The following is an 11,482-nucleotide window of genomic DNA, read 5'->3' as shown; positions in this document are numbered from 1 at the left end:
TAAGTGATCACTTTCAAATTCAGAGAAACCCTGGAATGAACAAAAATGGGCAATCCTGAGCCAAATCCTATTTTCTGAAAACAAATAAAGGTTCAGAAAAAAAGGATAGGTGCAGAGACTCAATGGAAGCTATTCTAACAAATGGAGTTAAATGTGTTGGTAGAGGAATCTTTACATCGAAACTTCAGAAAGAAAAAGAATGAAGTGAAGGATAAACGTATATACATACGTATTGAATACTATATCAAATGATTAATTACGACCCGAATCCCTGATCAAATCATTCACTCCATAGTCTGATAGATCTTTTGAAGAACTGATTAATCGGACGAGAATAAAGATAGAGTCCCGTTCTACATGTCAATACCGGCAACAATGAAATTTATAGTAAGAGGAAAATCCGTCGACTTTTAAAATCGTGAGGGTTCAAGTCCCTCTATCCCCAAAAAGACTATTTCAACCCCCAACTATTTCTTCGACCCCCTTTCCTTAGCAGTTCCAAATTACTTATCTTTCTCATTCACTCTATTCTTTTAGAAATGGATTTTTCTTTTAGAAATGGATTTTAGCGTAAATGGCTTTCTCTTAAGCCTTGTGATATATATGATACACATAGAACTGAACATCTTTGAGCAAGGAATCCCTAGTTGAATGATTACCAATATCATTACTCAATACTGAAACTTACAAAGTCATCTTTTTGAAGATCGAAGAAATTCCCCGGCTTTGATAAAAAATTTTAATCGACTTTTGTCCTTTTAATTGACAAAGACCCGTTTATGTGTTAAGATCAAATTTGTTAAGATAAAATTAGAGTAACAAGCAGAGAACTGAGTAACAAGCAGAGAACTAAAAATCCTCATGTTAACGAACGGTTCCAATTGGGAAGACCAGAGGACTCTAAATCCTCCTGTTAACGGGGACTTAAAATTCTCATGTTCGAGGTTCCAATTGGGATTGGTATAGCCCTGAAAATCCTCGGGTTACCAGTCCCAACCTTGATAAAAAATCTGGATTGGGAATAGCCGGGATAGCTCAGTTGGTAGAGCAGAGGACTGAAAATCCTCGTGTCACCAGTTCAAATCTGGTTCCTGGCACATGATTAATTTGTATGGGATACAACAAGCGCTCGCATCCAATTCGGAACTTCTTTCAATTTGCATTTGATATCAAGAAACTAAATTAAGATACTGTATCGAATGGAAAAGCACAAAATTGTTCCATTCACCTCATCACTCCAAGCCTGCGCTTTCAAGTTCTGTACATGTTGCAGCACATCCAGGTCTACCATTTGAGCGCCGAACGTCCCTTTGACAAGCAAATTCCGAAGAGTCAAGATGATAACTCTGACTACCTGTAGTCATTGAGACATCAGAATGCCGTGAATGATGATTAGTCGAAGACAGTTCATAGATGGATAGATAGAAAAGAGAAAATGCTCAGTTTCCACCCTAAACTATACAAGAAATTGCTGAGACACACCCGAACTTTAGGAGGGTCCTATTAGCCCCCGAACTAATTAAAACCGTATTTTTGGGAACCTTGGTGCCTATGTGGCACATACATGGAACATACATGGCGCATACGTGTACCAACACACTGAACGTCCACGTATGTGCCACATAGGCACTAAGGTTGTCAAAAATATGATTTTAATTAGTCAGGGGGTAATAGACCCCCTTTAAGTTGGGGTGTGTATCAGCATTTTCACGTATAGTTCAAGGAGGAAATCGAGCATTTTCTCGATAGAAAATGCAACATATTAATGTGCTACCTAGAAAGCAAATGACTGAAAACTAACTCAAGAGAAGTGAATGATTAACGTCAATGAAGTATAGCAAGTAGAAAAGCTATTAGAACAAATAGCAGCAAAACCAGCTCACCTTCTCCTTAGTCGAACCTTTAACAACTTCTATCAATCGAGGTAGGGCCCTAGAAGTAGCCAAGTACTCAATTGCAGGTTCAAAGTAAGACAGAAGCCAGACGCATAGACATGTCTCGTAGAGAAGCTGTTTCAAAGAAGAACATCGATCATAGTTAAAATTGCGGTAGAAACCACTTTACTAAAAACGGTTGTAATTTGGCCCATTGTATGGTAAGCAGGTCAAAGATGGAAGCATAGAACTTTTTGTCAACAATTACGAGCTGCATGATACATGGGGTGAAATGACAACCAACCATCTCAGCAGTCACTTCCCAGCACGACTGCGGAAGTTACGAAGTTGGCAGTACTAATATAAGACGCACCTGAATGGACTGCTGAGTAGATGCTGGTGAAATTAAAGGAACGAGCAGCTTCACTCCATCAGCTTGAACAAATGAACGTCGAACAACAGGCTCCTTCAACAGAGTTGCAAGGCAATTGATTGCAGAGGGAATGCTACGACTAGGATGAGAAGGCTTTCTCAGCTGAAATGAAACAATTGTCATATAATTTTAGGCTTCTACAAGTGGAAATAAACCCACGACATTGCACATCTGCCCCCCTTTTCTCCGATAACTTCAGTGATTCAACTTTAGTCAAGAAAGAATACCACATCAACCGAAAAGAGAGGGTATAATACATAAACATACACTCAAACTTGGCTTCAGCTTGCAAGTAAGCACGCCAACTATGAGAGTGCACATCTAGATACCTCAACTTGATCTCAACTAGCAACTAAACACTCCAATTCATCGCTGTTGTGTCTCGTGGACACCCTATGCTGATGTGGAACATGAATTTTGGAGGTGTCTAGGTAATCATTTTGTAAGTTGGAGCGTGCAACTTACACAGTGGAGACGAGTTGAGTTGTCAAGATGTGCATACTCAACTGCTTATTTGCCAGTGGCACCCAAGTTTTGCGCGTCTGCTTCTGTAGCAAAGAGATTATCAAGTACTATTGCTAAAATCCCCTCGAAATGTCTATAAAGCAAGCACCTAATGAACTGGTCGTTTTTTTTTTTCTTTTTTTCTTTTTTGGTGTGGGGGAATTCGGGTCCAGGAGCGGAGGTACAAAGTAGAAGTGCAAAATATAGGAATGCAGATGAACCTGTGTGCATAGCCACTCGACCAGGCTTTTCAAAACATCTTCAGTGGAGTTGTGTTTACTCTTTGAATTCGAGGCATCAACACCATTCTGAGCACTTTGCCTGGCGCTGGAATTACCAAAACGAGTAGAAGAGCCATAAGGAAGTTTTCCAGTAACTCGTCCTAATCTTAAGTCTCTCAAGATGATTAAAACACCATAAGAATAATGACGTTACTACCTCACTATCAACGAAAGAATCTTACAGCTCTTCTCTTGTATGAACCAATTACCTTTCGAAAGCAATCTGAAAGAAATAAACTCATCATTCTGAAAGAGAGAGAATGTAATGACGCAAGAAAACATACAATTTTCTGTATTTAGAAGATAGTTATCGCAAATATAGACAGAACAGTGAATTTCAAAAAGAACATACGACTCTCATTGTCCTATCGAGCTAGCTATCTACATGTGCGTTTGGTTTTTGTATTTTTCGTTTTCAATGTCACATCAGGTATATACCTGTTCTCTTTACAGCCAAATGACATATGAACCCACGGTTTAGTTTCAGGAGTAAAAACGATCTGGAATACATATACATATATAATTGATCGAAGCACGGTAGGGTTCGATCAACGTTGTTATATACCCCAACGTTGCCTCCTACTATTTGACATAATTCAGAAAGTCTTGATTATGAGCCTTACCACTTAAATAGATGCAGGATACTTAAATCCTGGAGGACTATAGGTTAGTTTCTCCAACGTTAAAACTTACCAAATTAACGAGAACTTGAAAATACAAGACCAAGTGTTGTACCAGATTTAAAAAAAGGAAAGTAGCGAATTTTGGATAAGGAGCACAAAAGAAAGAGGAACGAACTTCGCCTTCAAAAAATCTGGTATTTCAAACACATAACTTGCTACTGAATCATCCAGAAATGAAATAAAATATAAAGAGAAAATGCATTGTTTCCACCCTAAACTATATACGAAATTGCTGAGACACACCCGAACTTTAGGAGGGTCCTATTTACCCCCGGACTAATTAAAACCATATTTTTGGCAACCTTAGTGCCTACGTGCTACATACGTGTGCCTGCGTGGACCTTCAGTGTGTTGATTCACTGATGTGCCACGTATGTAGCACGTAGGCACTAAGGTTGCCAAAAATACGGTTTTAATTAGTCCGAGGGGTAATAGGACCCTCCTAAAGTTCGGGTGTGTCTTAGCAATTTCGTGTATAGTTCAGGGAGGAAACAGAGCATTTTCCCAAATGTAAATAAATGAACTACTGCTAACTGCATCTCAAACGTGAGGAACAGTAACTCAGTGATCTCATAGGCTAAGCATTGGGTCGATAACTGTGAAGACATAGGATAACGAGGGAGTAGTGCATCGAGCACGCTGTTGACGGGGAGAAAGAAATCAATATCTAGGAGACATGCTCAAAGTACGACAGGCACTCTCATATCTAACAATTGCGAATAAAAACTCGAATAAATCCTTAATTACAGTACCTGAGGAAGGGTTCATAAGTGTCTTCATTGGAAAAAGCGCTGCCATGGAATAATTTCGCTCTTCTTGGGTTTGCTGCAAGAAAGAGAGTATACATCGGTCGATCTATCAAAAGAGATCAAAAATACTACAAGAAAACATGAATTAGCATGAAAATTCGCCACTAAAATGTCGTTAAATAGCCCATAGCTATTAGCTAACACGGTTTTTTGATAATCCACCACTAATCCGTCATTTATTAGGATTATAATGATTTTTTTACTGTTTAGTGACAGAAGTTGTCCGTTGTTAGTTCTGGTTTTGTTGTCTTTGCAGTGAAAGATACATCCTCAGTTACCTGTAAGAATTTCATCAATTAAAGCTAAAACATATTCCACAGTTTCGTCCTTGAAGATGTCTCGTAAAATGGTAACAAACACATGGATGTAAGCTGGACCGTCCTGCAAAAAATATGCGTCCAGTTTATCAACGTAGATTGAGAAAACCAAAACTGAAATCACATTGACATTTCTTGATCACAGCTATTGCAGAAACTCGATTACCTGCCCCACAAGCATTGAGTCTATAGCTTATAGAAACGTTAAACATGTTTTAAATAATACGTCATCGCCAACTGATAACTGAAATTATACACACAACCGCATAAATTAGGTGCATGCCACCATGATTAGTGAGACAAGATTAGCAATCTCTTGAAGAGAATATTTAACGTTTTCCCCCAAATAATAGTGGCATCCTACTCCTTGTCCCAGTGACATAAAAAGCAATAATCCAACTAAACACAAGAAAGATTTGGCGGAGAAGTTCCAGTGGACGTGGAAGTAAGATGCACTTGTCGGAACTGGGGAACAATTAAAGAATGTAAATCACAGCTAAATAAAATGATAGAAAACATTACATCATCCAACAACTGAGATTTGAATCTTTCAGCCATCTTATCATAACGCCTCAACAGCTGAAGATCTGTTCCGCTGATCAGCTTCGTGGTCATGTAAGTCTCCCATGGGATATCCCTCCTCAAAACCTTTAACAAGTAAAGCACACAATATGAGCTGTGTAGTAAGCGACACAGTTGATCACTACTATTCACATTACAAAGAAGGATGTCACAATGTGTGGAAATGACAGCCTACTCATTAGTGCATAACCGTAGATTCGTGACAGATGGTTATTCATGCGAGAAGTTACCTGCTCGGTGGTGAGTTCAGCATTCTCAAGTGTCATTGTGATTATATCCTTCAGATCTGAAATCTTTTATCCTCTAACAAAACAAGAAAATTGGGAATTCGTTGTTTTCTTTAACCTGTATAGATTCCACAGATATATTTTAAACCTCCGACGGATAATAAGTCCCACATTGTAGGCAGATTCACTGAAACACGGGATCATTAAATGTTTCTCACAAACAAAAAGAATTTAATTTTGCAAAAAACACGACAAAAGGAAAAAAGAGAATTTGTTGTTCCCATTTCTCAACGACCAGCACAATCTAAGATCGCAAATTCCAGCAGACGATAATTAAATAATCAATCCAGAAAAGCAAAGCAGTATACTCGTGAAGAAATACGTCCAATTTCCAGCAAGTTCATTATTTTCAACCTAACCTTACATTCATTTGAACTCAGAATTGGTATTTCACATTCCTCCCATGAACAACAAAGACCGACGCAACCATTTTTTATAAAAAAAAATTATGGCACTTCGAGACTCAACATTTATCTCTACAATAACACATTCATTGAACCCAAAATTAGCATTTCTCGTTCCTCTTATCTATGAACTAACACTATAATCGAGTCAATTAACTGAAAGTCGTATACACAAAGCAATGAGAAGATAGCAAATCAAACGTTGACCTCAAAATGAATAATTCAAATATAAAATGACTCGGAAAAACAAGGCGATAAGTGATTCAAGCATTTTACTCCTACAACAATAAGTTCCAGCAAGCTCAGTCCACAAAAACACACACACACAGAAAGAATTTTTTTCAAGATTTAGTTAGCGTTTGGCCATAGATTTCGGATCAGATTTTGAAAATTTATCTTCAAAACATCTGTTTGAAGATGAAATTTGTTATCTTCAAATATTTTCAAGTTCTGACCAATTTTTGGATTTCTGGGACTTCCACTCACAAAACTTCAATCTTTTTTTCCAAATAAAATACATGTCCGAACATAACTTCAAATTCCCAAATTACAGTTTGAAAAACTCCAATTTTCAAGTTAAACCGGTGCACTAAAGCTCCCGCTATGCACGGGTCCACGAAAGAGCCGGACCACAAAGGTCTATTGTACGCAGCCTTACCTTGCATTGCTGTAAGAGTCTGTTTCCACGGCTTGAACCTATGATCTCCTAGCCACATGACAACAATTTTACCAGTTACTCCAAGGCATATTCATTGAAACCCCACAAGTAGAAAGGAAAAAGATTCAACCTTATTTTTCTCAAAATTCAAGATTCAACCTTTTTATGTAGAAAAAACAATTGTTCTTGATTTTGCATTTCACACTCCTCTCATCCAAAAACATCAAAAACCCAATACAATTGACATTTCCCAGTCCTCTCAAGCATAAAAAGGACAAAACCTTTTTGATAACCGTGATGTCCCGGTCAGCTTTTGAGTAAAAAAGAGCAGCCCGGTGCACTAAAGCTACCGCTATGCGCGGTGTACGAGGAAGGGCCCCACCACAAGGGTGTATTGTACGCAACCTTACCTTACATTTTGCAAGAGGCCGTTTCCAAGACTTGAACCCGTGACTCCTGGTCACATGGCAGCAACTTTACAAGTTACTCCAAGGCTCCCGGTCAGCTTTTGAATACCTTGACTAATTCCACGGGATGCCTGTCACCTCGGACCAGCAACAACAGGTATCAAATAACTCTGTCCACAAACCACTAGGATAGATGAGAAGACTCAACCTTTATATCTAAAATACATACATTGAAATCCACAATTAACATTTCTCATTCCTCTCATTAAAACTAAAAAGACTCAAACCTTTTTTAATCAAAATTCAAGATTTGGCATTTCACATTCCTCTCATCCAATAAATCAAAAAACCCCAAAATTATAATCCAATCACTTAACTGAAATTGACATAAATTTCACAAGACTCAAACCTTTATCTCTACGACACATTCATTTTCCGTTTTGATAACCGTGGTGTCTAGGCCAGCATTTCACACGCATTAGGAAAAAACAGTTAAACAAGTGACATTTCACATTAATTATCCTCCCCGCCCTCCAACACACCTTATCTTCCACCTCACCTTCCATAGTAAAGGGCAGCCCGGTGTACTAAAGTTACCGCTATGCGCGGTGTCCGGGGAAGGGCCCCACCACAAGGGTGTCCGGGGAAGCTACCTCACCTTCCATAGTATTTATCTAAATTATACATTATAATTTTTAGGATAATATTTTTTGCTTACGTACTTATACTTTCTTTCATAGCAACACAAACACCCAAAAATTCAAGATTCAACCTTTATATACAGAAAAAAAAAGTTCTTGAAAATCCAAGATTTGACATTTCACATTTCTTTCATCCAAAAAGTCAAACATAGTTGCATAGAATCATTCATTTTCGATGTTGCATTCGTGTCGAATTCTCCAAAAAGTATGTTACTTTTAGGAGAATCTTACACGCATACATTGACATTACTTCATAGTATTTATCTAAATTATACATAAACAATTTTAGGATAATATTTTTTGCTTACGTACTTATACTTTCTTTCATAGCAACACAAACACCCAAAAATTCAACCTTTTTTTTCCCAAAATTCAAGATTCAACCTTTAAATACAGAAAAAAAAATCAAATATTTGGCATTTTACATTTCTCTCATCCAAAAAATCAACATTTTCAATGTTGCACCTGTGTCGAATTCTCCAAAAATATGTTACTTTTAGGAGAATCTGACACGTATACGTTGACATTTTTGAAGAGTTCGAGCAACATTACTCAATACTATAATAATCCAATTAATTAACTGAAATTGACATAAATAAAATAGATAAAATACAAATAAAAAATGTACCTTATGAAAATGATGATGAACAAAAGCTTGGAGTTGAAATCTGAAAGAGCCAATCAGATAGATCAATCAAGAAACAAACAATAACTCATCATAGACTTAAAAAGATTGCATTTTTGGTCCCTTAATTATTAATAAATTCTAAATTTGTCCTTAAAGTTTGTCAAAAAACAGTATTTTTGGTTATAATTCTTGAGCTAATTTTAGTTGTTACATTTAACGAGAATTGTGAAACATAATTTCACGAGAACTAATATTTAAAAGTAATTTTTTAAATTTTCTTGATATTTTTTTTTTTTGTGTCTATTTCTGCTATTTTCAATCTATTTATAAGGTTTGTTGTAGTTTTTTATATTAATGGGATTTGAGGAAATTATTTTGGTGTTTCTCCAAAACTTTTTTCACAGTTAAATTAAACAACTAAAAAATATTTATTTAAGGAGCCAAAACTGACTTAAACATCAATTTAAGGTACTATTTTGAACTGCCTAATTGTGCATATATAATATCTATTTTTATAATATAGTTTAGCAAAATCTCCTTTTTTTTTTTTTTGTAATTTACAACCACTAAGGTTTTGTAGAAAAAGATTCAACTTTTACCAAGAAATATGGATCCCAAATATGCAGGAGAAACCTTGAGGTAAATAGTTGTTCTTTTATTTTTTTAAAATTATTTACTCTTTTCTCATAATGTTCTATTTGTTTGTGTGCAAGATTAATTATTTATTTTTCCTTGTATGTGGTTCTTAATGTTATTACATGTTATTCATAGGTTACAAGTTCGAGCAGTGAAATTAATCTTGCTCACTCATTCAGAGAGCAGAATAAGTTAGCTGACGGATTAGTTAGATTACTTAGTACAACCTCTACTACTACATTGTTTTGGACTCCACCAGAGTCACTTCGTGACATTTTGTATGTGGATATGAATGGAGTATTATCAGTTAGGCGGGTGAAATCTTTGTCTGTTCACCCGAGTGTGTATTATATTAGTTTCTCTGCAGGATGTAAATAGGGCTTCTACTACTGCGGTTGTGACTGGATCATAACAAGGCTTGAAGATGTCTTTATATTATAAAGGGAAAAAGGCTCAAATATGTCACTGAACTATCAGAAATGACTCATTTATGCCATCCGTTAAAAGTTGAGCTCATTCATTCATCGCCGTTACAAAATCGGCTCATCCATGCCATTACTTTTTAACAGATGGTTTTTAAAAATAGTTTTGCCACGTAACAGCTTATTAGAGGGCCACATCATTTTTTATTTTTATTTTAATTTTTTTTAAAAAAAATTAAAAATATTTAAAAAAAAAAAAAATTGATCCATTAAAAAGAATCCACGTAACTTTTTGATCCATTGAAAATTAGTTTGATCTATGCTTTTAAAATTTGATTAATTTTTCATGAATATATTCTTAAAACATTCTCGTTGGATTAGTTTTTTCCTCATTTTTGACATATTAAGATTGTTTTCATATTTTACCTTTAATATTAATTATTTTTTTCTTCAAATTAATTTCAAATACAATAGTAAACATCATTTAATAAATATATTATAATAAAATAGCTATTTTAATTGACGGGCGAGTAACTAAAAGGGGACGAAGAGAGTATACCCTCCACGCTTTTTATCACTTTATTTATTTATTTATTTTAAAAGATTCACGTTAACTAAAGCTTTTGTCATTTTTCCGTTGAAACTGAAGGGATATATAAACATCAAATATTATTATTATATTATTAATAGTTAGCCTCTCATTTTGCCAACTCTACGTATACTATATATGTTGGCATGTTGTCGCCTTCCTGTTTTTGCAATGATAAATGATGATGCATATAGTGTTACTTACAAATGTTGAATGCTGATTAGGGGCGGCTCAACCCTTTAGGAGAAAAGGCGGCCGCCTAAGACCCCAAAATTTGAGAGGCCTATTTTTGTTTAGTAATAATAAATTACAAATTTTAAGAAATATATTAAATACTATTTATAGAAAAAAGAAAAATTTTATATAAAAAAATAAAACGCAAGGCCTCCGTTTGATTTTTGTCTTAGGCCATAAATTTGCTTGAGCCACCCCTGATGCTGATGATGCTATTCTATGCTTAATAAAAAAATAAAAAGTTACTTACATTCGGCTGACAAAATATTTCATGTATGCTAAGACATACTATATGCTTAATTAGAATAGCGTTTGGTTATAAATTTTAGTAGTAGATTTAAAAAAAAAATCTTTAAATATTTTTTTGATCATGAAAAATTAATCAAATTTTAAAAGCATAGATCAAATTAATTTTTAATGGATCAAAAACTTGGGTGGATTCTTTTTAATGGATAAAAAAAAATTAAAAGAAAATTAATTTTTTTAAAATAAAAAATAAAAAATAAAATAAAAAATGTCGTGGCCCTCTAATAAGCTGTCACATGGCAAGGCTGTTTTTAAAAACCAGTTGTTAAAAAGTAATGGGATGGATGAGCCAGTTTTGTAATGACGATGGTATAAATGAGCCCAACTTTTAACGGATGGCATAAATGAGACATTTCTGATAGTTCAGTGGCATATTTAAGTCTTTTTCCAATGTTCACCCAAAAAAAAAATTGTCTATGTTTGTTAGTTATTGCCATGTGACCGAGAGGTAACGGTGGTGGAAATAGCCTCTGGCAGAAATATAGGATAAGACTGCATAGAACAGATCCTTGTGCACGAGCTACCCTTAATAAGCTTTGGCTCGAAGTTATAGTGTAATCCATAGGTCACGAGTTCAAGCAGTAAAATTAATCTTGCTTGCTTTAGGATACGCGGTTTATGTTTGTTAGTTATTGCCATGTGACCAAGAGGTAACGGGTTGTGGAAACAGCCTCTGGTAGAAATATAGGATAAGATTGCATAAAATAGATCCTTATGCATGGGCTGC

General features: G+C 35.4%; 1 protein-coding gene and 1 non-coding gene across 12 annotated transcripts in view; one reads left to right on the top strand and one right to left on the bottom strand.

The window, feature by feature from the left end:
• LOC107840802 (V-type proton ATPase subunit H) overlaps positions 1-8,885 on the bottom strand; it is a 13,836-nt gene extending 4,951 nt beyond the window's left edge. For 2 of the 11 annotated variants that reach the window (XR_007044661.1, XM_016684732.2), the window contains exons 1-10: positions 8,569-8,885; positions 5,714-5,828; positions 5,424-5,549; positions 4,863-4,965; positions 4,528-4,600; positions 3,250-3,315; positions 3,033-3,138; positions 2,248-2,409; positions 1,884-2,009; positions 1,229-1,354 (exon numbers count right to left, since the gene is read on the bottom strand). Coding sequence is in view for 10 of the 11 variants with exons in the window: in XM_016684732.2 (XP_016540218.2) it covers positions 1,229-1,354; positions 1,884-2,009; positions 2,248-2,409; positions 3,033-3,138; positions 3,250-3,315; positions 4,528-4,600; positions 4,863-4,965; positions 5,424-5,549; positions 5,714-5,749 (924 nt within the window). In the remaining variant the exon portion in view is untranslated. Of the gene's footprint in view, positions 1-1,228; positions 1,355-1,883; positions 2,010-2,247; positions 2,410-3,032; positions 3,139-3,249; positions 3,316-4,527; positions 4,601-4,862; positions 4,966-5,423; positions 5,550-5,713; positions 5,829-6,832; positions 6,881-7,242; positions 7,410-7,648; positions 8,177-8,252; positions 8,276-8,365; positions 8,546-8,568 lie in introns of those variants that run through there. The other 9 variants (XM_047396690.1, XM_047396697.1, XM_016684733.2 and 6 more) reach the window with 9 other exon arrangements.
• On the top strand, positions 1,025-1,097 carry TRNAF-GAA. Its single transcript has one exon. It is a non-coding gene; the product is annotated as a tRNA-Phe (tRNA).
• Positions 8,886-11,482: the final 2,597 nt, after the last annotated feature.

Source organism: Capsicum annuum, chromosome 9 (genome assembly GCF_002878395.1).
Source record: "Capsicum annuum cultivar UCD-10X-F1 chromosome 9, UCD10Xv1.1, whole genome shotgun sequence".
NCBI classification, from domain to species: domain Eukaryota; kingdom Viridiplantae; phylum Streptophyta; class Magnoliopsida; order Solanales; family Solanaceae; genus Capsicum; species Capsicum annuum.
The sequence above is the reverse complement of the archived record's forward strand: the minus strand, read 5'-3'. Positions and strand labels throughout refer to the sequence as shown.